Consider the following 26197-nt stretch of genomic DNA (forward strand, 5'->3'; position numbering starts at 1 on the left):
GGCAGCGAGCTCCTTGATAAGCAGCTTCCTGAACACTTTCAAACCCTAGTGCTAGACCCACGCATGCATCACTTACCACCCTAGTGCCGGGGTGCTATGGCGACTGGCCAGCTCAGGGCACCAGGTAAGCACGCGGGGGCCCGGGAAGCACAGAGGGCATCTCAGACTGGCTCATGGACTCGTTGGAGACCAGGCAGCCCAAATGCTTGGCAAGGGGCACAGCTGGCCATGGGGTGCCTAGCGCCACTGCAGGACTCCGTGCTGCAGCTGTGTGGGGAGAGAGCAGGGACCTGAGTCACGTCTGCGTGTCGGGAGCTTCCTGGGGAGCAGGACAAGGTGGCACAGGTGCCACAGGGACCTGTGCCACAGGCTGGGAACCCAAAGGACCAAGACGGGGGCTCTGGCAGAGTCAGAGAGACTCCCACCCCCTGCTGCCCCCCAGGAGCTGCCAAGGTGTGTGCTGGCTGGTACCTCCAGGGGCTTCCTGGCTGGTGTGTGGGGAAATGACTACCTTGGGGCTGGCTTCCAGGAAGCAGCCACTCCCTGCACCCAACCCGGCCTGCCGCTGAGGTCCCTCGAACAGCCCAGCGCAAGCTTCTGTGGGGGGAAATGCAGAAAGGGCAGAGGAGAATCCCTTCTCCCTTGCCGCCCAAGGCATTGCATCACAGAACTCCTCACATCTCCCCTGGAGTCATGCAGTACATCGGACTAGACACATAGCCACAGTAATAAGGAATCAGTCTTCCCAGCAGTGACTGGTCCCAACCCTTGGGCTTTGTAGCTGGGTCCATCTCAGCACCCTCTCACCCCTTAGCTGTGCCACAGTCCCATGCATTGCAATATGGCATGCTGCAAACCCCACCCTGAGTGTTGCCTTTCTGGACTCTATTCAGCGTGGAGATGCTAAGGCTCAGCCAAGCCAGCACGGCCGTCGGTGTATCTTCAACAGAGACAGGCATGAATAGAAGCCAGGACCTTGTGGGGCCTGGATGCGGGGTGCAGTGAGCAGGAGAGCTTGGCCAGTGGCTGGTTACAGTGAAACTGGGATTTATTTTCAAATGGCATCTGAGCCTTTGGAGAGCTTGTTTAGAAGTCCAGCAAAGAGACGGACCTGGGTGGGCCTCCGCTGAGAGCCAGGATCAACTTCAGGATCCATACAATGAGAGGAGGAGACAGACCTCCCACCCTCACTCTAGCCCTCAGCCCCTCTTCTCCTTCCAGCCACCAACTCTTTACCTCCTTTGAGATTTCGTTGCTGGCTCCTTGCCCTCTTTGCTACTATTTCAGTGTGTGAGACTGCTATGAGGCAGCTGCAGCACGAAATCCTGGAGCCGGCCAGTCCCCAGACCTGACAGGCTGGTTAAATGGGAGAGAGGGGTACCAGCTTTGTCCTCGTGGGAAAGCCACAGCAGTTTAACTGCAAACAGTTTTCAGACTGCTTCAGTGAAATCAAGGCAGTCCCCTCCCTGCTTTAAGCCGTAGACAGACTCCATGCAGGGGCTGGCTGCAGATAAACCATCCTTAAGGCCTGTCTGTACACAGCCCCCATCCAGCTACAAGTAGCCTGCCTGAGCAAAAGCAGTACAGCTGTGCACTTGTTTATACTGGTGGAGCAAGTCCCTCCCTTTATCACGGTATAAGCGTGTCTGTAGCAGCGTAGTGATGGCATTGACCAGTTATCCCAGCACAAAAGCTGCACACCAGGCCTGAGTTAAACTGGTGCCTCTTTCCCATGTAGGCAAAGACAAAGGAAGGGACATTCCCTGCGGTCTGTTCCAGCCTGCAGGTGTACTCAGTCCTCCCCCCTCGTGCTGCCTCCCTTGGTTGCTGCCCCCGCAGGACTCAGCCTTCCTGGGAGCTGGGCAGCCCTGACTCCATGCGGTCTGCGCAGGAACGTCCCATGCTCTCGAAGAATGGACCCTCTGTTACCCTTTGGTCCCCCCGCAAGGCTCTGCTGGGGTTGTGCGCTGCTCCCCCAGCCTGCCAGCCCCCACAGCGCAGCCTCTTGCTCAACTGCTCGGTTAAGCCAGCTTCCTCCCAACGGTCGGAGGTTGCAGCGGGGGTGGTGGCAGCAGGGGGAGGGGAGTGAAGTGGGGGTGGAATCTGTCTGGGCTGGTTCCCTCTCACCGGGGCTGCAGCCTCTGCACACAGGATGGATCAGGGTCAGGCCAGAGAGGTTGGTGATGTTGGGCCAACCTGGGCTGAGAGAAGCACCCCCTGGGCCCATTGCTCAGGTAGGCAGCGTGCTGAGAACGCTAAGGAAAGGTCTCCCCTGATACCTGCCTGCAGCCCTCTCTCCTGCCGGACCTGTACCTTCCCTGTCTTTTGTCTTTTCCCCTAGCAGAAAGGAGGGGGTGGCTGGCACTGCCCTTGGCTCCAGCTAATACCCCCACCTCCTGCAAGCCTCTCATGTGCAGGCCACCTGCCAGTGCTTCCGGTGGGGGAAGGACCCAGTCCCCAGCTGGGGTCACTTATGCACCACTTTTGGCCCAGGTAGCACAATGCCCACTTGCCCCAGCAGACAAGATGCCCAGGCAAAGACATGGATTGGCAGAAAAGTGAGAGCTGAAGTAAGATTTAGCAAGGCGCATGAGCTGTCAGCATGGGTGGAAGGGGAGTGGGCCAGGAATGGGCGGGCATCACTCACAATCACATGGGGATGCAGCAGCTCCAGTGATGGGAGCTGTGCCGTTGGGCAGGAGAGGCGCCTGCTGTGTACTGCTGGACCTGGGCTCCTCTGGGTCGGGCTAGGACAGACACCCACCTGAAGGTGATTCTGGGCAAGGCAGTTACGCATAGGACTGTTTTTTTCATCCTGTTAAGTCCAAATTATAGTTGCTCCGGTCACACAGTCACCTGTGTCTTCTTGCTGGCTTGCCCTGGTGGTACCCCCCTCAGCATCATTTTTTTTGTGAGGATTGATGGTCTACAGGGCAGTGACAGCCCCACAAAGCTCCATTTGCCTTCTGTGTCTCACAAGTGTCAGTGACACCCAGGGTGTGTAACCAAGGGACCACCTGGAGAAGGGCAAGCAGAGCTTCCCCTCCCTGGAGGGTGCTGTAGGGGAAGAGGGCAGATTCACGGGGCCATTAGGCACTCCCTAACAGCTTCACACCCCAGCTGCCTTGCCCTGCCCCACAGGCCACTCTCAGGTTGCTATTCTGATCTAGTGGGGCAAGATAAAGAGTTTGGCGTTGAGTCTGTGGCTTGTTCCTATGAGCCCAGATGTGGGTGCTGCATGCCTGAGGCCCCCGATGATGTTTGAGGCAGAGGCTCTCAGCCTGTCTAGAAAGCATGTCTTAAACTGGGCCTCAAAAACAAAGACTCCCACAGTATAGGACCTCTGTGACCTAAATGTATTTTGTTTGGCTCTGGGACTGCACAGAGTTGGCATCAGTACTCGATCATGCTTTTGAGATGCCATAAGCACAGCTCCTATGGAAAACTGGTCACAGGCATGCAGTGCCATGAGCCCCGCAGGAGGGGTTAAATATCTAGCACCCAGCAGGACCAAGAGCCTGGGGGCAAGTAGTAAAGCCTCAGGATATACTGGAAGCAGCTTGGTCCTGGGGGAGATTTGCTGGGCAAAGGTCCTGGGTGGGAGCTATGTGCATTCCCATGCAGGCCACTCACATCCCAGAGCACAGGGGTTGGGCTGGGCACTGCCAGCTGAGCATAGGACCAATCCCAGGCCCTACTGTGCACAGGGGTCTGTTGCCATCCTCACCCCTGTGCTCAGGGGTATGCTTAGTGCTTGCAGATCCTTTGGGCCCTGTGCCCTCACCATGTGGGAGAGCTCAGCTCCACTGGATGGGCTGATGCTGGGCCATTTGTCTACCAGCTACTGTGGAGGCATTGAGTGGACACTAGTCATAGAAAGGGAAGAATGCTGAACGGGCACCTGGCTGAGCCACCCTGGCAGCTTTTTCTTGTGTTTTCCAGATGCCTTTACCCTGATGGCTCTCTGATCCCCTTGGAGCCTCAGGCCACCCACTGACACCGTCTCTACCTCAGTGCAAGGGCTCTATCTCTGGCACAGCATGGTACAGGCCTGCTCGGCATGCTCCAGAGTTCATAATACAAACCAGCCAGGGCGGGCAGCCAGGGGAGCGATGGACAAAGCCGGCACTCCCAGTTCCTCTGCCAAGAAGCACGTGCGTCTCCAGGAGAGGTGAGCAGCAGCCAGGCTGTGATGGGTCGTATGGCCCTGGCCCCCTATCCCCATCTATGCCTGCAGGTTCAAAGCACTGCAACCAGACAGAGCCCCTTATAGTTTCATAGTTTCATAGTTGGTAGGGTAGGAAGAGACCTGAGCAGATCATCAAGTCCGACCCCCTGCCGTGGCAGGAAAGAGTATCGGGGTCAAACGACCCCAGCAAGGTGTACATCCAGCCTCCTCTTAAAGACGCCCAGGGTAGGAGCCAGCACCACTTCCCTTGGAAGCTAGTTCCAGACCCTAGCCGCCCTGACCGTGATGTAGTGCCTCCTGATGTCTAATCTGAATTTACCCTCTGCCAGCTTGTGACCGTTATTGCTGGTCACTCCTGGCGGTGCTCGGGGGAACAGGGACTCCCCCAATGCCTGCTGGTCCCCCCTGACCAGTTTATAACAGGCCACTAGATCCCCCTCGGCCTTTTCTTGTGCAGCTGAACAGGTTCAGGTCCCGTAGCCTCTCCTCGTAGGGCCTGCCCTGCTGCCCCCTGATCAAGCGGGTGGCCTCCTCTGGACCCTCTCCATGTTGTCCACATCCCTCCTGAGAGCCTTATGTCAGCCTCAAGGAGGAGAGAGCCTCATCTGTGCTGTGCAATCAACTGATTCCAGCTCTAAGGTCCTAAAATCCCCAAGGGCATCCAGTAAGTGCACCCAGCTGGGCCCAGCACATGGAAAGAGGCTGTTTCCCTCCTCCTGCACCATCTCTGCCATTTCCAGCACAGACCCACTCCTTTCCTGCCCCAGGGCTGCACCAGTGTCTCAGCCCCCAGCACAGAGGTCTGTGCCGGCCCCTCGGCTCACGGCTCACAGGCTCGCCAGCTGAACTGAGAAGTCAGCACCAGCCCAAAGTCCAGTCAGACTGAAACAGAATCTTTGGGCTTTGCAGCGAGGTATGCGGACAAAGATTTTCCTAACGAAAGAACGGAGGATGTCTCATTTTAGGCCACCCCCAAACATCTGTGACCCAGAAGAAGTCATTTTTGTGCCTTGTGAAGTCATTTAATCATTTCTTTTTTTAAAAAAAAAACACATGCATCTCTTTTTTGTTGAAATCAATGTGCAAACAAAACATTTCCAAATTACTCCCCTCTCCACCTTATCTTGTTCTACCCAAATAGCTCGCTGGATTTGAGTCAATGCCACTGAGTTTTGGTCCCTTCCCAAACTCCTTGTTTGCTGAAGGTAATGGGTGCTGGGTTTGGGGGGGAAGAGACACTGGGCACTACTGCACTTGGCGTCCCTGCCAGGTGGGACAGGAGCTGTGTGGTTATCACCTCTGAGCAGCACTGTCCAGAGGTCACCCAGGACAGAAGGCCAATTGGACTTAGTCATTTTAAAAAGGGAGAAAGATTAGAGGAACATATTGCTCTTGAAAGGAGAGCTGGCTCAGGCAGGCTGAATGTGGCAGGGCAGTGCAGCCGTCCAGTGTTCGGCTCTGCTAGAGAACTTCAGCTCAGCTCAGCACCTCGTTCTAGCGCTGGGCTCCTGTCCCAGTCACCACTCTGGCCATGCCCCTGAATCCCAGTCCACATGCTTCTGATAGTCCAGCCTGGGGCTGCTTCTCCTCTCGGGGCTGCCAGGGCCTCTCAGTCCTGACCTCCCTTAAAAACTTATGCTTGGCACTAGGGCATAGCCTCAACCACTTCTTGCTTGAGGGTCTGAGACTTGAGGTTCTTTTGGTCTGAGATTGCTGCTTGTTATCTTTGCCCCAGGCATAAAAAATACCCAGTTCAGTAATAATCTCAAGCTTATGTGCAACACACATGCACTCAGCCCTGCCCCACACTTGGCATTCCAGCCAGCGCCCTCCCATCACCCCATCGACCTCCATGTCTCCCACAATGTCCCATCCAGGACTCTGCCCCTCGCACCTCCACCTTTCCTTTAACACAGCCCCAGGCATGGAGGAGCGGCACCATGGCTAACTAGTGACACACCACTTTGCTTTGCAGGAGAGGCTCCAATGTGTCGCTGATGCTGGACATGAGCTCGCTGGGGAGCGTGGAGCCAATCCAACGGGTCTGCACCCCACGGGACATCACGCTGCGGTTCCTGAGGATGTCCAGCCACATTCTGCCCAAAGAGGAGCTCCCGCACCAAGCCAAGAACCTCACACAGCTCCAGGAGGAGTTCTCGGTGAGGCATCCCCTAGGGCCATATCTGATCCCCTTGGCCTCCCCACCCAATCTCCTCCCGTCTCTCCCCTCCCCGTGTTCACACAGGCCCATGCATAACTTTGGCTGCACAGCCACAGGCATGAGGGTGGGCCTGGGTGGCCCAGTGGTTGGTGTCAGGATAGAGCCGTCTGGTCCCCTGCCGCAACCTGGGTGAGCTTTGGGTCTGTCTCAAAGGTCTCCTGGCTGCCTCAGCAGTGTGCTGTGGTACCAGAGCTGTTCTCCTTCCTCTGGGGTTTGGCAGAGAAGTAAGGCCAGCTGGCACCACAGGGCTTCTGCTGTGCTGTGCTTGGAAAGGGGAGGAGCACAAGATCCTGAGGTCCCTTCAGCTGCGTGCCTGGAATTGTTGCTGCCAGCACTCTCCGGCCACCAGGACAGGTGCCCAGGCACTCACCGCATGGCTGTTCCAGGTGGTCCTTTCCTGGGGAAACAGGAACAAGCCTCTTGCCCCAGTTCCTCCTCAGGAGCTCCAGGCATGAGATAGAACAGCTTTGCCCTTCTGTTGCCTGGTCAAGGACAAACTCTTTCCCAACAAGCCCTTTCTTGGGACACCATGAAAGATGCAGCTTGGTGCATGGAGGGTGGCTGCAACGTCTGACCTGCTGAAGGGGTTATGGCATTTCCATGGGCTCTCTCCAATCCTGGCCCAGCCAGATGAAGGGAGAAAGCCACATGCAGGAAAAGTGATGTCACTGATGTTCATCTTTGCCTCCACAGAAAATCCCACCCAACTTTGTCAACCCAGAAGAGTTAGACATCCCCGGGCGAGCCTCAAAGGACAGATACAAAACCATCCTGCCTAGTACGTGCCAATTTGTACCTGCTGGTGGGGAGTGAGCATGTGAGAGAGTGTGTGTGTGTGTGTGTGTGTGTGTGTGCTCGTGGGAGGGAGAGACAGACAGGCAGACAGAGAGGAAAGAGCCCCCTGGAATTTGAGAGGTTATGCTTGGGAATCTGTGTCTTAGGGCAGTAGAGGTTGGATTGAAGAAAGGTTCCCCAACTCCTTCCCCCCTCCCCATTTTATTCCAGGCTCCCCCATTTCAGCATGAATGTGTCTAGACTCAGCACAGGACGCACAGCCCTCAGCTGGCTGCTCAGGGCACTGGTCTCTGTGCATCTGTACAGTTCATTCTGTGGACTTCACCTTCTCTTGTGCACGTGAGTTCTCTGCACACAGATCCGGGGTGAGTTTCTTCATCATCCCCAATGCCTTTTGCGAAGGCTGTTTATCTTCTTGTCAGTATTTTGGATCCCCAGAACAGACCTGAGTGGTTCTGAGAGGACACTGCATGTCTTGGGACTGGGAGAGCAGGGGCTGAAGGTCAGGAATGAAGAGCACCAGGGGAGCAGGATTTTTTTTTTTAAAGAAATTTTTCATATTCCAAGCCAAATGTTGCAAATCAAGTCCAAATCCGTGAGTCGGTCCGAAACCATAAGTGGCCCTACAACTGGCAAACATCCTCCACCCCCAGCAGGGGCTTCAGATGTTTCCACAGTTTTTTGGCAGGCCTCCTACATGCAGGCCCAAGCCTGGAGACTTGGGGTTTGGACGCCCCTAAGTTTCGCCTGCCCTCAGAAATATGGCTGTAGAAGCAAGCTAGGGAGGAAACTCCAATTTCCATAAAGTGGGCTTTAAGCCCCAACACCTCAGCGGGTACTAAACCATGCCGCAAGAACAGTTTTCCATGGGAATGCTTAAGGAAAACTGCCTTCATGGACCCAGACACATAGTGTTTGATGCATTGAGGAAGAACAGGACTGGGAGAGTGATGGGTGTGACCCATTGGTCCAGTTGGGCTCCTAGGCCCTCCCTGAAGCTCCCCAGCCCTTGCACATACACTGGCACCAATGCTCTGGCATTGGTGGAAAGGTTCATGGTTCCTTCCTTGTGGCTTTGGACTTTGCTTTTCCCAGGGGGTTCTCTCTCCTGCAGGCTCATGTTATGCACTGGGTTCACACAGGTATAGGCTGGGCTGGTTTCTGCATGTGCAGCCCTCTTGCATCTACCACAACATGGTCAGTCCCTCACAGTCGCTCCTGATAAGGTTTGTAGACAAGACAGGCTGGGGGCATCAGTAACACCCTGTGATCTAGGTTATTCACTAAGCTGAGTGCAATCACTTAAAGGTTTGCATCTAGGAGCAAGGCCACGTTTCCAGGATAGAGTGTCAACTATGGACAGTAGTAACCTTTGAAGGGACTAGGGTGTCATGAGAGAAACCAGGAGAACATGGGACCCTAGAGCTGTGAGAACTAATGAGCTCTTGGGATTCATGAAAGGGGGATGATGTCGAGGAAAAGGTTGGAGGTGTTGTACTGGATCAGGGTATTGCATCCAGGCTGGGTGTCCGTGTTTCAGCAAGGGTGTTGAAAAGCAATCAGAGCATCATTATAAGGAGAATTCAAGGTCTGGAAAATGTGGCTTATAGTGACAGAGGCAAGCAGCCACAGAGAGCAGTAAGAGGTGGCTAGGAGAGATTTTGGATAGCAGAGGGTTCATTAATCCAGCAGACACCGGCACAACAGAAGCCACTTACTGGAAGTCGGTAATACTGGCAAATAGGACATGCGGTGTCCCTGCTTTGAGCACGGAGAGCAGTCAGGTGCTGAAGTGATTCCCTGTGGGCAGTGTCTTTGTCATCTCACAGAGCGTGGGGGTCTCTGTCAACAAGCTCTGCTGTAATGAACTCAGGTTTTTGGATTTGATGTGGGAAACCTGGAGACATACCTAGCCTGTGCTGTGCATGTCGGACTTCAAGGTCACAGCTGCCTCATCAGAGAGAAGTATGCAAGTGGGGAGAGACTCTCTAGGCTCATAGGTCCAGCATCATCTCCCAACACCAGGTGGAAAAGGCAGGGAAGGGAAGCTGGGAGCAGCAAAAGCCTTCAGGGCCCTGCAGCCTCTCCAGAGAGATTTGGGTTTTCCTTCACCCTGGTCATGATCGGATCCTGCTTACTGCAAGGATGGAGCGCATCTTCCTTTGAGCTCCAATATTGGAGGTGTCCTCCATTTCTTATGCCTCCTGGGACTTGGGACAGCAAAGGGCATCTGTGAAATTTGTCTGTGGGGGGAAGCCGTTCCTGGCAGGTAGCCCTCTGCTTTCTGAGGGCACATACCCCTGCAGCTTCTCTCTGTACCTGTCTTCTCCTCGCCATGTCTCTAGGATCCCTGGGGACACGTCCCCTGCTGCTCCGTGCTGCGGGACCCTGAGCCACTCTACTATTCTTTCCCAGGGAATTCTGGAAGAACAAAAAAACCCCTCTCTTTGGGCATATGTGGGAGATTGTGGGAAGGCATTGGAGGACTGTCAACATTTGTACGATTTAGCCTGTGCCTTCAGTGCAGAGTGGAGAAATTATAAGCACAATGGAAGTTAAACTAAGCCGTGGGCGACTGGGAGGGCACCAGTGGCCGATTGCTGACCAGGGAGGGAGTTCTCCAGCGTCTGATTGCCGACCGGGGGAGTACCCCAGTTGCCGATCGCTGACTGGGGGAGGGAGCGGAGGGTGTTCCCCAATGGACGATTGCTGCCGCTGGCAAAATTGCCGGCAGCAAAACCAGAAGTGCTGGTAGCAAATGTAAATATGTCTCTGGCGCTTCTCTCGGGGGAGCACAAACAATTTCAGGGGATGCACAAGCACCCACGTGTAACCCCTATGCATCGCCAGTGAACTAAGCTGCCCCCCTCCAGCAAGCTCGGGTGGGAGGGTTTTATGTGGGGACAGGAGAAGGGTTAGGAGCAGCACTCACTGAAATGCATGGATTGTCTGTTCTGAAAAACACACCCGGAAGGGCTGCATATGGACTTAGAAGCTGTAAGGGGGCTAGCCAGGGTCTCATGGGATGAACATTTCTGTGGGGGTGAGGCCAGAAAGAGGCACTGCTCTATGAGGTAGCACCCTGGCTAATGCACGCTATGTGTCATAGACCCCCAGAGTCGTGTGTGCCTCAGGAGAACTGGAAGCCAAGAAGATGAGACCTACATCAATGCCAACTACATCACAGTGAGTATCATGCCCACTCTGAGACCTGTGGAAACAAAGCCCTCCATGTGCCTGCATCTTTCAGCTCTGGGGCTGCAATTGCTACAGCCTGACCTATGGGGCAAAGGGCTGGGTGATCTGCCAGGAGTCTCTAGGTTCTGTGGGGCACAGTGGTCGCCTCTAAGCCAGGCCCGCTCCCATGTACCATGGGGCAATGTACCAGATCTCATGTACCAAGGGGCAATGTGCTACTCATAGTGTAGCCTCTTCCGGTCAGTGGTGCACAGCAACTCTGTGGCAAACTTGGGACCAAACCTCAGGCCCTGTATAAGCACTTCACTTACCTGTCAGGGGCCAGAGCCTGCATTCCCTCCAGTGCCCCGGCCCAGGGAGCACAAACCCAATCAGTGCTGTAAGCTCCAGCACCTGGAAACTACCAAGGGGAAGAGAACAGCACACTTCCCTGACCAGGGCTGAATCACATGCCTTGTGTTGCTCAGGAAGCACAAAGATCTGTTTTTTAAGCATTTGGGGACTAGCTTGTAATTTCTCCAAACCAGGGGTAGCAGTGGTGGATGGCTCATGCAGCTGAGCCATTACTCACCAAACCCCAAACCTGCCTCATGACAGCCCCGGCCCAGCAAAGTGGTGTGGCCTAGTTGAGGGAGCACTAGCACAAAACACAAGAGACCTGAGCTTTCTTCCTGGTTCTGCCACTGGCTTGCTGGGCAAGTCACTTCCCACCCTGTGCCTCAGTTTACCCATCTGTAAAATATGGATAATGATGCTGACTGCCTGGGTCATCCTGGACAGGCTGGGATGAGAAGCACCATAGGAGAAGTGCACCCCGAGCCCTAGCCCCTCTGGTGGCACCGGCCCAGGCAGGTGCAGTCTTGGTTGAGGTTTTTCAGGGACATGTGGCAAGCAACTCTCCAGGGCTGTAGGCCTCAAAGCAGGCGCAGCCTTGGGCTCCTTCTGCCCAGGAATCCCCAGCTTGAATTCAGTCCGGCTGTGCGGGGAATGACACACGGTATCCTGGGTGTAACAAGTTGGTGGGTCTAAGTCCATGCTGTAGTAATCATCAGGTTCAATAAACATCTTCATCAGTGATTTGGACGATGGGGTAAAAAGCACCCTGTTCAAACTTGCTGCTGACACTAAGATGTGGGGGGATGTGGGCACACTGGAAGGATGCAACAGGCTACAATCAGACCTAGACAGGTTACAAGGGTGGGCGGATGAGAATAGGATGGGTTTCAACACAGACAAGTGCAAGGTGACGCACCTCGGGAGGAACAACCGGCACCATACCTACAGGTTGGGGAACTCCCCTCTTGTCAGCACGGAGGCGGAAAAGGATCTGGGGGTCATCATTGACTCCAAGATGAACATGGGCCGGCAGTGTGGGGAGGCAGTCAGGAAGGCCAACCGCACCTTGTCATGCATCCACAGATGCATCTCGAGCAGGTCCAAAGAGGTGATCCTCCCCCTCTATGCGGCACTGGTCAGGTCGCAGTTGGGAGTACTGCGTCCAGTTCTGGGCGCCGCACTTCAAGAGGGATGTCGACAGCATGGAGAGGGTCCAGAGGAGGGCCACTCGTATGATCAGGGGACAGCAGGGCAGGCCCTACGAGGAGAGGTTACAGGACCTGAACCTGTTCAGCCTCCAAAAGAGAAGGCTGAGGGGGGATCTTGTGGCCTGTTATAAACTAGTCAGGGGGGATCAGGAGGCATTGGGGTAGTCACTGTTCCCCCGAGCACCGCCAGGAGTGACCAGGAATAACGGTCACAAGCTGGCAGAGGGCAGGTTTAGGTTAGATATCAGGAGGCGCTACTTCACGGTCAGGGTGGCTAGGGTCTGGAACCAGCTTCCAAGAGAAGGGGTGCAGGCTCCTACCATGGGGGTGTTTAAGAGGAGGTTAGATGCACATCTTGCTGGGGTTGTTTGACCCCAGTATTCTTTCCTGCCATGGCAGGGGGTCGGACTAGATGATCTGCTCAGGTCCCTTCCGACCCTAGAAACTATGAAACTATGAAACATAGGCACATGTTTATTAAGGAAGCCATCCTTGAGGGACTGGTCCAGGCTAACATCCTAAGGGATAGCCAGCGCGGGTTTGTTGCGGGTAGGTCTTGTTTGACCAATCTCATTTCCTTCTATGACCAGGTGACCTATCACCTGGACAAGGGAGAAGAGATTGATATCATATATCTTGACTTCAAAAAAGCTTTTGATCTGGTATCCCATGATCGCCTCTTGGCCAGACTGGCCAGTTGTGGCCTTGGCTCCACCACAATCCGCTGGCTGGGAAACTGGCTGCATGGTCGGACCTAGAGGGTTGTAATTGATGGCAGTCACTCATCATGGTGCCCTGTGACCAGTGGGGTCCCTCAAGGCTCTGTCCTTGGACCCATACTGTTCAACATCTTCATTAATGATGTGGACATCGGAGTCAGGAGTGGGCTGGCCAAGTTCGCCGATGACACCAAACTTTGGGGCAAAGCATCCACGCCAGAAGATAGGCGGGTGATCCAGGCTGACCTGGACAAGCCCAGCAAATGGGCAGACGAGAACCTGATGGTGTTTAACATCGAAAAATGCTAGGTTCTCCACCTTGGGAGGAAAAACCTGCAGCACCCTTATAGGCTCGGCAGTGCTACGTTGGATAGCACTACAGAAGAAAGAGACTTGGGGGTCATCATTGACCACAAGATGAACATGAGCCTGCAATGCGATGCTGTGGCTAGTAAAGTGACCAAAACGCTGGCTTGCATCCATAGATGCTTCTTGAGCAAATCCCGGGACATCATTCTTCCCTTGTACTCAGCCTTGGTGAGGCCGCAGCTGGAGTACTGCGTCCAGTTTTGGGCTCCACAATTCAAAAAGGATGTGGAGAAGCTTGAGAGAGTCCAGAGGAGAGCCACGCGCATGATCAGAGGTCAGGAAAACAGATCTTACGATGACAGGCTGAGAGACATGGGACTCTTTAGCCTGGAAAAGCGTAGGGTCAGGAGTGATCTGATGGCCACCTATAAGTTTATCAGGGTGACCACCAGGATCTGGGGGAACGTTTGTTCACCAGAGCGCCCCAAGGGATGACGAGGTCGAACGGTCACAAACTCCTGCAAGACCGTTTCAGGCTGGACATAAGGAAGAATTTCTTTACTGTCCGAGCCCCCAAGGTCTGGAACAGTCTGCCAGCGGAGGTGGTTCAAGCACCTACATTGAACACCTTCAAGAGTAAATTGGATGCTTATCTTGCTGGGATCCTATGACCCCAGCTGACTTCCTGCCCTTTGGGCAGGGGGCTGGACTCGATGATCTCCTGAGGTCCCTTCCAGCCCTAATGTCTATGAAATCTATGAATACAACAAACTTTATTTGTTGAGCAGGAGGCAACCTCTGCAGACTTTGTCTGTAAATGACTAACTACCCAACTGAGGGACCATTCCCCAACTAATCACTCCCTCCGTCTTCTTGGTGAAGGAGCATCTTTAAATTACAACTTCTATCTCCACACACATCTCTGTGATTATGTCCCCACAGCAGCCAGTGCCAGGGCTGCACCCCTGGCAGCAGGAGGCAGTGTTTGCCAGCTGGCAGGAGCTGGGAGCCAGGACTCTGCTGTGGAAGCCAGGAGCTTCCTGCCCTCCGGGCACACAGCGCATCACAGTGCCCAGCATGGGGACCTGCTTGGAGGGCATTGTGGGAAGAAGCCCTGGTGCAAACCTCACTCCCTAACTACCTTGTCAGTAGCATGCTCTGGTGGTGAGAGGCAGAATTGCATCTTTCTGGCTCCATTTGAACTTTTGAAAATATTTGCGCCAACATTTGCAAATGCAAACAAAGCCCAGGGATTGTGTTGGCATGGCGAATAGGAGTACTCTGTCATTCCTGTTGACATGTACCAGGCTAAGTTAACTTGGGGCAGACAGAGAGAGAGAGAGGGAGGCTGTCAAGGAATCTAAGAACAGGCTGCTTGCTTAGGTCAAGCAGATGCTCACTCTAGACAGGGTATTTCATGGCCTTAGGTCACAGGTGAGTATGAACAGAGGCCATGAAGTGAGAGGTAGAGTGACAAGAGACTACAATAAGACCACTAATGTGTCCCTGCTTCACAGTTTTTGGTAATACTCATTGGGATTTGCTGTCCTTGTGTGAAGCAGATATGTAAACTAAGGCATAGTGAGGTGCCCGAGGGTTATACAACAGGCCAGTGCTAGAGCCAAGCTTTGGATGTAGGAGTCCTGGCTCCCAGTCCTGGGCTCAGACCACCAGTAGATGGCACAAGCATGGCCTCAGTGCAAGTCTTCATGGGACAGTCTGACTGTTTTTCCCAAATGCAGGAGAGCAGGGTTCATGGGCTTATTTCAGCACATGACCCAGTATAGCATTTTCCCCATGTGAAAACACAGCGCATCGCAGAACACCATTATCATGCATCACCATTATCACCATTATCAGACTGTGAGAGCATGGGGCCGCATGGGGTGCACACATACACACACACTGCATTTTTGACCAAACACATGCACACACTCACACTACCCTTGGGCATGCACAAGCATACATTCATGCCCTTAGATAAACATGTGCATGCGTTGCACACGCTGTCTTTGTGTACATACATTCAAATTCTCATGCATGTGCACACCTACATTTTACTGTGCTTACAGTCATATACATTCATATACATACATACTGCCCTTATGGGTGCACATACACATGCACACACATACACATTGCTTTTGTACACACATTTACACACATGCCTGCACCATTACGTACACACGTTCACACACATACACGTGTTACTGTTGTGTTTCCATATTCATATGCATACATGCTGCCTATATGCACACATACACCAGCGCGCGCACACACACACACACACTACAATTTTGTATGTGCACTCATACAAGTTTGCATGTGCATTGCTCTTGTCATGGAGTCATAGAGAAGTAGAGCTGAACAGGACCTCCAAAAATCATTTAGTCCGACTTCCTGCCAAGATCATCCCATACAACCTCAACGATCGTAACCATCCCATACAAACAATCTAAACTCTGCATAAGACTACCATCAACCCATGTGCATGCCTGTATACACAAACCCTCTCTGGCTACACACACATTCACACATAGCAGCACACCCTTTGCACTTGTCTACACACAGTATTTCCATGGCTTGGTTCTGTGTTCCATAAAATCCTCTATACAGAATCTGAGATTATGTCAATATGTAAAACTTGCTGTAATGCTTCAGGGAATTGGCAAATGTGTCTGGTAGCTGAATATTTGGCAGGCCATAATCTATTTTAAAGATCTCTGCAACACATTTGATGACACATCAGCCTCCACAGAGAAAAGACACTATTTCTAGATAAGGCTTTACTGGGAAAACTCTGCCAAAATAGTGGCTGGAGCTAAGAACCCACCCAGCCTGTCTTGCTGTGGCCTTTGTTACACGTCCAGCCTCTCTGGGATAGTTCCAGTCACACAGACCCTAATCTACACCTCCACTTACAGATGTGAGTGGCAGAAGGCAGGGGTATCACCCTGAGAGGATTCAAGGAGTGACAGCTTCTCTTTCACAAGATGCATTCCCCTTAGGTGGGAGTGCTGGATACCTACAGCTGCAGTTTCATAGATTTCATAGACATTAGGGCTGGAAGGGACCGCAAAGATCATCAAGCCCAGCTCCCTGGTCCAGGGGCAGAAAGTCAGCTAGGGTCAAAGGATCCCAGCAAGATAAACATCCAAGTGGTTCTTGAATGAGTCCAGACCAGGTGCCTGCACCGCTTCTGGAGGGAGTCTATTCCAGGTCTTGGGGGCTCGGACCACAGAGAAATTTTTTCTTATGTCCAGCCTAAAACAGTCTTGGAGGAGTTTATGATGGTTGGTCCTTGTTTTTCCTTGGGGCGCTCTGGTGAACAGACGTTCTCCCAGATCCTGATGTACACCCCTTATGTACTTTTAAGCAGCCACTAGGTCCCCCCTGAGCCTGCACTTTTCCACGCTGAAGAGTCCCATGGCTCTTAGCCTCTCTTCATAAGCCCTGCTCTCTTGCCCTCTGATCATGCACACGGCTCTCCTCTGGACTCTCTCAAGCTTCTCAATATCCTTCTTCAATTGTGGAGCCCAGAACTGGATGCAGTACTCCAGCTGCAGCCTCACCAAGGCTGAGGACAGCGGGAGGACAACATCCTGAGATTTACCTGAGAAGTATCTATGGATGCAAGCCAGAGTTTGGGTTGCTTTACCAGCTGCAACATCGCATTGGTGGCTCATGTTCATCTTGTGGTCAGTCATGACCCCCAAGTCTCTTTCAGCAGTGGTGCTAGCAGGTGTAGCAATTAAGTCATGTAGGAGCTGTGGGTGCTTGGCATCTTTGAAAATTAGGCCCAGGTTATATAAAGTAGGATCCTTTAAGCTCACTGTGGCCACTATCAGTAGTGCAAGACTATTACATGCTTGGTGCCCTGTGATCTGGCCTAGGGTCCCCAGCTCTATGCCACAGTGCAGAGCTAGTCTGTTGACTCACCCTGGCAGCCAGACTTGGGTGTCGTTAGTTCCAGCTCAGGTTTATAAAATGTTGGAAACTTTTCTAAGATAAATGGAAGGGGATGGAGAAGGACTCTTAGGGAGACCTAACACAGTCAGATGATGGATAACTTGTCCTAAAATACTCCAAGGAGATGGGAGTCAGCTGTGAACAGTCCTTATTGTATGTGTGGGAACCTAACCACTCACATGGATAGATACAACAAGCAGAGGCCATTGTCTTTCTTAGGATCATAGAAAAGCAGGGCTGGAAGGATTGGACAAGGTCTAGTCCAGTCCTTGCACAAAGCAAGATCAACACAGGCTGCTGTGGCTGATGGGTAAGGAGACATGAGGTTTCCAGATGTCACCAGTGGGTGACCTGCTCATGGTGGTTCCTTCTCATGCGGCCTCATCTAACTGCCTCCCACCCTTCTGGTTCCAGGGCTACGCGGGACGTGAGAGAGAGTACATTGCCACGCAGGGGCCGATGCTTAACACAGTGGTTGACTTCTGGGAGATGGTGTGGCAGGAAGGCGTGCCACTTATTGTCATGATCACCAAGCTGAAGGAAGACAAAGAGGTGCTGAACAGAGCCTGCACACCTGCTCCATGTTGCTGGGGAAAGACCTGGCATTTGGCCACAGCCTGGAGCAGGGAGCTATGGTTAATACTGACCTGGAAGACCAGGCACAGAAGGGGCACAAGACAGACCTGCTCTGCAGTCAGAGATTCCTAACCCAAGGCTCTGGGCATCTGCTTGACTGCACCAGCTCTGCATGGAAATAGCAGCTAGGGCATGTGGGAGGCAGAGCTCCTCCTGACTTACACCAGAATGAGAGAGGGAAGAATCTGCGTATAGCTTGAGGCACGCTTCTTGGCCCTGCCTCCAGGCAACATTGGGGGAGTGGAGCTCTAGAAAGCTTGTGTGGTTCTTCTCAGGCAAACCTGCCCCATCGCTGTCCCTGGTCACTAGGATTTCTACCCATGGGCTATTCAGGAACCTGTTTTGCTGATGTGCTAATAGGATAAGGGGAATTAGGGCAGCTACATGGAGCAGAGCCAGCAGCAATCAGCTGCTTCATTCCCCGGGCACCAAACAGCTCTGCTCTGGGATATGAGCTCTGAGCCAGCATGGCAGATACAGGCAGGGGGCCAGAGCCCAGGCTGAAGGCAGCTGGTCCTATGAATGCTGACATAGGGGGGTATGATCAGGTGGCCTGGTTCAGTGCAATCTCTTCCTGTCCTGACTGGTTCTGCTGGCTCCAGCATCTTGGCCTAGGTCCAGCACAACCAACCTGGAGGATTTCCAGCCATTAAATTCATTTCCCTCCCGGCCCCAAGCCTGTCCATCCCCTTGTTCCCTCCCCCTGCTGCTGCCTTTCAGCCAAGCAACAGTCTCTGCACTGGCCCCACATCTCTCCCAGCCTCCCATTGATTGCTCCCAGGTGCTGGCAGGAGGTGGAAGGGCCTGATTGCAGCTACCTGCAGCATGTGACACCTCTGGGGCAAGACGGGCATGCAGCAGATGTTGGAAGGACAGAGGACGCGCCTGCAATGTCTTAGGCACTCAGCCACACCTAAACCCAGTGACCTGCCCCTAGACCATCCCCTCTCTGACAACCCCCATCAAACCCTTCTGGCCAGTTCCCTGGCTTCCCCTGACCCTCCACATCATTTGCAGTGGATCCCTTTCCCAGTGTGGGTGCAGGGGGAGGTCTAGGAGGTTGGGACAACCTGACTATCAGTGCAGGTACGCCCTGAGAGCAACATGCTGGCCACCATCAGCCCCTAGGCAGGTACCTTCTGCAGCCTCCTCACCACCAGTCCCCGCTTCTGCTTTCAGAAATGCGTCCACTACTGGCCCGAGAAAGAAGCAACCTATGGCCCCTTCACCATCCATGTCCGAGGGGTGAGCGAGCGCACAGAGTACGTGGTCCGGAACCTCTCGATTCAGGTGGGCCAGAGCCCTGTCCTGCGGTGCTGGGAGTGGGGGGAGCTGTGGACTCAGGCCGTGGGGCTTCTCAAAAGGATGAGATTTAATGCATAAGGGGGGGGCAGGTTGTCTTCTAGGAGGAAGGTCAGAGGTCAGGGTTCCCACTTCTGTGGGTGCCTATACACGGCTGTTCTGATGCACTGTAATTACAATGCGTCGGAGCAGACTTGATTAATTGAGTCTACCGGAGTGTGGTAATCACTGCGCTCCAGCAGCCTCTAGCATCTTGTGTATCAGCAACCCCACACTTAAAATGATGGTAGGGAAGCTCATTCAACTATTTTTAAATAAAGGGCTCCTGCTGCCATTTTTAAGTGCAGGGATACTGATACACAAGACTTCTCTGGGTGCTTTAATTAGAGCGGTTCTTAGAGCTGCTGTAATTAAAGCAGCCTCTCCCCTGTCCCGGAGCATGTGTATAAACGCCCTGTCATTAAGGGTCTCTCTGCTCCCGGTTGGGGATGGTTTCCTTGTGCAACACTCTTCCTTGACCTCAAATCCTGTTCCAGCACCATCCCTTTCCCAACAAAGGGCAGGTCCTGCTCCAGACAGGCTCTGTACCCACCACTGCCCTTGAGCATCATAGTACAGTCTAGAGGGCCTTGCTAAGGTGCCTGGAGCTGGTGTTAGTGTGGAATCAGTGGAATGAGTCTGGATTTACACCAGTGTAAGGGAGAGCAAAATTTAGGCCCTGGTATCTTGGAGTTGAATCTCACTTGGGAAGTGCAGATCCTGGCATAGCTGAGTGACAGGGGAGGGGACAGGGCATGTTTTTGCTGAGCTGAGCATCTTAGGACAGACCTGTCTCCATGCACTGCTGGTGATGCCTTCATTAGCCCCAACTGCCAGTGCTGTCGTGGTCAGTCTGGGCTAGCATTCATCCCTGCAGGGGTTCAGTCTTGGCTGCATGACAGTCATGCTTGGTGCCCTGGGGTGGGAAGGCAGCATCCTGTCAGGGAGGGCAGTGCTCACATTGTGTCTGGACAGTGCTCTGTGTGGGTGCTCATGAACCTCTGTTTCCCCCCTCCCCTCACCCCTTTCTCATGGTTGGGAAGCTCAAAGATGAATGTCGCCACGTCAAGCACATCTCCTTCCCCTCCTGGCCAGACCAGCAGACCCCCGAGTCTGCCAAGCCCCTGCTGCACTTGGTGTCAGAGGTAGAAGAGATCCAGAAGGCTGCATCCCCCCCGGGGCCCATCGTTGTCCACTGCAGGTAGGAGCCTCTCCCACACCCTAGTGTGGAAGGAAGCTTTTGAAGTCAGCTTCTGTCTGACCAGAAAGCAGATGGGCTGGTGAGGGTGGGAGGGAGGCTTTGGCCTCCCACTGACCCACTTGAGGTAGGTGACTAGTGGAACAAAGCCAGCTGTACTGTTGCTTTCTTCCCTTAGGGCTAATATTGCTGATTTATAACCACAGAATTTGGCCTATATTTTGTATCTTGCCTAATTCCCAAAGTCACGTTGCTTCCACCATTTCCCTTTGCCTGTACAGAATGGGAGGAAGCCCTGGGGCCAGTATCATAAACCTGGAAAGCAAAATTCACATGAACTCCTGAGCTGGCCAGTTTTGATGGGGGAATCACTGCAGACTGAAGCAGTGTAGCCATTTCAGTGCAGTGCTCAGTTTGGGGTAACAAGCTGTGTCAAAATGCAGAATGGGCAGAGTGCCACACTAACCCAGCTCAACTGTTTCAGCATTCAGCTAGCTTGGGTCCCTACATGGCACTGGTTTGTGCCATGTAGACATCCCACTGAGAGGTAACAGTGCAGAGCCAGCATCCCACATTCACTGTCTGTCTATCTTAGAGCAAGAGCTGGGTGGGACTCTGTTCTGCACTCTTAACCCCGGACTCCAGCTGATCAGCCTCATAGTAGGACAGTGGATGAAACCACGTACACATGTGCTAAATCTGAATGCAGTGTGTACAGGGCAGTGGCTGGGGCTTAAAGCTGTTTTCCACATGGATCCCATGTAGGGAGACAACCTTCTTGCAGTCTTTAAACCTGTTTGCTGACTCACCACATACGTACCATGTGAATCTTGTACTGGTGGGATGTGTTCCCACTTCCCTTTAAAATGAGGTCCTCTCATTACCAGCAGAAAGCAGATGCATTGACAATACAAGCCACCTCCTTCCAGAGCTGTTACCTCCACACAGGAGTCCATTCTCTCTGGACAATTCACCCCTTGGCCTACAAATGAGGCAGGATGGTTCAGTTCTGGGTGTCTTCCTGGGATTTACAAGATTTAGGTTCATGCTTTGCTGCCAATTCTGTGTATTTGTATGACCTTGACTTAGGTCATGTGTATGACCTTGACATTACTTAGGTCCTCTGTGCTTCAGTTCACCATCCATAAAATGGGAATAACGTTGCTCTACATGATGGTATCATAAGATTGTGGTACTCAGATCCAAAGGTACTGAGACCATGTAGACACTAACTGTGACTATACTGCAAGCACATTACCAGCATAGGAATCATGGTAGCCCATACCAGGGAGGAGCTCCTAGTGTTCAAACAGCTATTCTGACAAAACAGTAAGAGCTGGTGGTGAAAGTACAGCTTTCAGATATAAATTCGCCTACACTAGAGGTTCTGTCAGCCCTGCTGGGTTGCTCAGGGATTGCATCACATTGGGCATGTCTACACATACATTTATGCTGGCTTAAATTTACTGCACAGGAAGCAAGAATAGTCTGGCATCTACACGTGCAGGCATTAAAGCACATAAATGCTGTGTGTTACTGCGCAGTAAAGAGTCTATATGTGTGTTACTGCACAGTAACTAATCAGGCATAAATTTGATACCTGCATGATGCAGATATCAAATTTATGCTCCTATCAGCATGTCACCATATTTACTGCACAGTATGGGTGTGCACGTGTAGATGCGCGCTGGTACTGTGCAGTGATTTTGGTTACTGTGCAGCAAATGTACGCATGTAGACTTATCCATTATGTTCTTGACTGACAGAGTTCTGCTAACAGGAGTCTGCAGCAAAGACCTAACCTGAAAATGATCAATAGGTGGCTGAAATTGGGCCAAAGGGGCCCGTTTGTGGGTAGATAGCTGCAGTGCCCATTTGGAACCAAACTGAAGCAGCCAACTAGGCAACAGATGTGACCAGTCTGCCCTTCTTCCCAAACTGGGCTGGCAGTGAGCTGAAACCTGGAAGCAAACAGTTTTGTGTCCCATCCTCAAATGAGCCAGTGCCCCTCGCTATCAGCCTAGCTGTGGTTTAATGGGCCTTTTGGGTTCCATTCAGTGCAGGGATTGGCCGGACAGGCTGCTTTATTGCTACCAGGATTGGATGTCAACAGCTGAAGGACAAAGGAGAAGTGGATATCCTGGGAATAGTGTGCCAACTACGCATAGATAGGTATGTATTAAGAGACAATAAAGGTTCATGGCCATATTGGGATACTAAAGAAGAACAATACAGAGCTGGGAGGAAATGCTTTGTGGTTCCAAGCTAAATCTACGGGCACTGACAGATGTACAGCTCCCCTCTGTAACTCACGGTGCTTCACAAAAAGTGCCATGAGTTACAGCAACCCCCAACAATCAACAGACATTGACTAATGGATTGGGAGGGGGAGGGGTCGAGCTCCAATTTGAAGCCAATCCATGGCAGAGCTGCCTGTCTGCAGCCTCTCTCCCCTAGCTCCCCTGCCCCTCCCCAGCTCCAGTGCTGTCTGTAGGATGTGAGGGGGAGAAGGGAAAGGAGGGAGCTTCAGTCTGGGGTTTACCCAGCTCGTGCTGCAGGGAGAGGGAGCAGGTGGATTGGAGCACCCCACCTCAGATGGGGAGGGAAGCAAGAGCTAGGGTGACAGCACTGCTGGCTCAGCAGTCTGTCAGAGAGGTATGGAAGGATCCAGGGTAGTGCAGGATAAAGGCCTTAGACTGAATCTTTTTAGGGATTTTGGTAAAAATGCTGACTTAGAAACACCAAAACATTTTGTAATTTTATGCGAGAGGCAAGGATTTTTGGAGTGATATCTTCTGTTGGAACAACCACATGGTTGGAAGATATTTAATCAAGCTTTCAGGCACATGGTCACCTTCTTCAGATTTTCTCAGACCTGGGGAAGGGGACTTGTACCTGAAGGGTTATCTAAATCTCCCCCAAATATGCAGTTAGTCCAGTAAAATATATCACCTACAAAAATCCTTACTTCCCACTTGCTTCCTAGACCATCATGGGTTCAAAAGAAAAGCGTTAAAAAAACTCTGAAAAATATCTTGCCATTTCATGTAAATGGTTTCAAAGCAAAATACTCCAAGTATAGAGTGAAAACTCATTCTTGTTTGAAATTCCTTTAAATATTTTTTATGTCCATTAAAGTAGATGGCCAAATTTGCAGAAGAGCTAAGCAGGTTGAGTGGCGAGCTGTCCTGAAAACCTAGCACCAGGTGTGAGGTCCTGAATCCATGAATATCTGGCCAAAATTGTGTCCTGCATCAAGCAAGATGCTCCACTATAGTTTCTGACCTGCTTTGAGCTGAAAATTGGTCACCAAAGAGTCTTTTCTGCTCATCTGGAGCTTTCAGGTACAAGGAGATAGGAGAACTTATCTCCTTTTCCATTGTTTCCAAAGCACCATTGCAGCAGAGGCTGTGAAAGAATCATTTGTGTTGTAGCTCCTAGTCATATGAATGAACTGGTTTATCCCCTCACAGTGGCTGTGTCTACACAAGACACTGACTGTGCAGTTGTTACTGTGCAGTCATTTAGTACTTGCACATACAAGTACTAAATGACTGTGCAGTAACTGGAGTTACTGTGCAGTAGCATTGCTGAACAGCTTTTAGGTGATACTGACTGTGCAGGAGCTCATTAGTACTATGCAGTAGTGTTGCTTCACACTTCTTACCATGCAGTTCTACTATGTAGTAGTAATGAGCTCCTGCACAGTCAGTGTCTTATGTAGACATGGCCAGTGACCCCTATGCTTGGAGGTACTTTCAATAGGTCCAGTTCTAGGAAACAAGTGTGTAAAACTATGAGAAGCTTTTGAGTACCCTTCACTGAGATCCAAGGAAGGGTACTGTGATACTCCAAAGCTTGCTGAAATCTATCCCAACCATACAGTTAGGCCAATAAAAGATATCACTCACAAAAACTCTTGCCTCTCCTATATTTCTAGACCATCACGACTACATTTTTTCAACAGTACTAAAATTATGAGCTTATTTTTCACAGGTAGTTAGTTATCTTAACAGACCATCTAAGCCCATAGCTGGACACCCAGCACTTAGGGTGTGTACAGAAGGTAGTTGCTTTTTTGCCATTTAAAGCACTTTATTGCCATGACTTAACAGAAGTGCACAGCTTTACAGCACTTTAAAATGTACTTTAAATTAACCCTTGTTAAAATTTGAAGCACTGTATTTTACAGCACCTTAGCAACCTATAGTGCTTTAAAAAACTTTTGTATACTGGTCAAATTCCTGACCAGCGGAGAAGTCCCAGGAGGCTGCAGAGCATCCCCTGCCTCCTAGTCTGGAAAGTGCAGGGAAGCTCAGAGCTCCCCTCTCCCCCCGCCAAACACTGCACTAGAAAGCTTTAACTTTATAGCGCTATAAAAAGTGCTCTAAATTACAACACTGTAAAACATGCACAGAGCACTTCTGTACACACTCTTAGTTGCTGAAATGAAGGATTTACTTGCTGAAGGAACAATCTGAGAAATGTAGAGCCAGATTGTGTTTCCTACTTGTGTTTGTCCTGAACTGACTACTGACCTCAGGGGAGTTACTCCAGATCAGAACCAGGGGAAGCAAGAACAGAATCCGTTCCCTGATCTAGCCTATAACGACTTTCAAATCCCAATGCTGTTAGGGAATTCTAGTCAGTGAGGTTATAGCTCATGAGGTTACTCTCACTCTGGTTATTTGGAAATACAAGAGTGGGCTGGAATACCTATGCAGAAGTGGCTTCTCCAAGGATTTAGAAGATAAGATTGGCTGCCCTTTGCTTAGACATCAGACTGACCTGTTTCTTTCTTACAGAGGAGGAATGATTCAGACCAGTGAGCAGTACCAGTTCCTCCATCATACACTGGCTCTGTATGCTTCGCAACTCCCTGAGACAACTGGCCCATAATCCTGGCCTGCAGCTAGGCTCCGAAGTCACCATCACACTCTGAGGTTACCAGCAGCAAACCCAATGGCAATAACAATAGGAGAAGAAAGCCATGGTTCTCTTCTGCTCACACCATGCCACTACGGCAGCATCGTGAACGGAACTTTATTTTCCATGATGAAAATGGCTGCAACCAAATCACCCTGAATCTGATTGCTTAATTTCCTAGCAGCATCTTGTAGCTGGTGCATTAAACTACAGCTGAAGATAAATGTCCAACAAACAATGACGCTGTAGTAGGTTGGCTTGGCAACAGGTTTGGACAAGGAAAGGGGACCCTGGTGAATTTTGGAGGCACCTTTTGCAATGAGTATAAGGCAGATTTCACTGGCAGAAGTGAGCTTTTTGCTTTTTTAGCCCCAACTGTGCCAGCAAACGGCGCTAAGGTCCAGGATCTGTGGTGGGAGGTGATAGCATGGTTTGCATTTAAGCCATTCAAAAATATAAAACAAGTTAGACCTGGAACTGGTTAAATTGCATTGAAAATAAATGGAACCCTTTTTTCTGCTTTATGAATCATTTGTGAGGAAGCATTGCTTTTCAGGAGCAAGTTATCTTTTTGGAACTGTCAGGATAGTTTATGGGAGCAAATTTCAGCAATAGGTTCTTTGTTGATGGTTCACTTTCACAATTAACTACTCAAGGTACATGGCTGGTTTCTTAAATGTCATTGTCTGTTCTCCTTCTTTGGGTTGGTATAAACTTTGTAAAGTCTTCAGGAATAATAAATTATTAGATAGATTTGGCTGAACAAGTCTGAACAATATTTTTTCAGTTAAAATATGGTTCTTTTCCTAAATAGATTTTTTTATTCTGTTTTTGTAATAAAATCAGAAAATGCAGAATGCATTTTTAGTTTATCGCTGATCTCTCTCTCCCCTTTTCAGTGACAAAATAGAAGAGTAAAGAGGGGGAAAACTGGGAAAACAAAAGAAAAGACTTTGACAAAAATGTTCTAAAGTGGAAATGTGCTATAAAAATATGTATAGACAATTTAAAACAAACTGAAGACTGTGAAGACTGTGGCATGAAAGTGCCTTATGCCACTATTACAGCAGGTGCTTGGGGAACAGCTACCACTTCCAGAGCTACTCGAGCACTAACTGATTTTCATGAAAAACAGAATTTGGACTGAACAAA

General features: G+C 51.3%; 1 protein-coding gene across 1 annotated transcript; it reads left to right on the plus strand.

Annotated features, from left to right (window-relative positions):
* Positions 1-25798, plus strand: PTPN7 (protein tyrosine phosphatase non-receptor type 7). Its single transcript, XM_090026265.1, has 10 exons — positions 1-124; positions 3943-4171; positions 6165-6348; positions 7104-7188; positions 10315-10391; positions 17359-17496; positions 18760-18870; positions 19965-20122; positions 22178-22291; positions 24925-25798. Exons 2-10 carry the CDS (start codon positions 4041-4043, stop codon positions 25016-25018), a joined length of 1092 nt encoding a protein of 363 aa, XP_089882391.1. The 5' UTR covers positions 1-124; positions 3943-4040; the 3' UTR covers positions 25019-25798.
* Positions 25799-26197: the final 399 nt, after the last annotated feature.

Source organism: Crocodylus siamensis, chromosome 13, assembly GCF_052110815.1.
Source record: "Crocodylus siamensis isolate JL-2025a chromosome 13, ASM5211081v1, whole genome shotgun sequence".
NCBI classification, from domain to species: domain Eukaryota; kingdom Metazoa; phylum Chordata; order Crocodylia; family Crocodylidae; genus Crocodylus; species Crocodylus siamensis.

Excerpts from the sequence above, each read along its gene's own strand:
- PTPN7 (XM_090026265.1), top strand. The coding sequence starts at position 4,041 with ATGGTACAGGCCTGCTCGGCATGCTCCAGAGTTCATAATACAAACCAG. Across the intron at positions 10,392-17,358 it reads TCAATGCCAACTACATCACA|GGCTACGCGGGACGTGAGAG; the intron begins GTGAGTATCATG and ends TTCTGGTTCCAG. Across the intron at positions 22,292-24,924 it reads TGCCAACTACGCATAGATAG|AGGAGGAATGATTCAGACCA; the intron begins GTATGTATTAAG and ends TCTTTCTTACAG.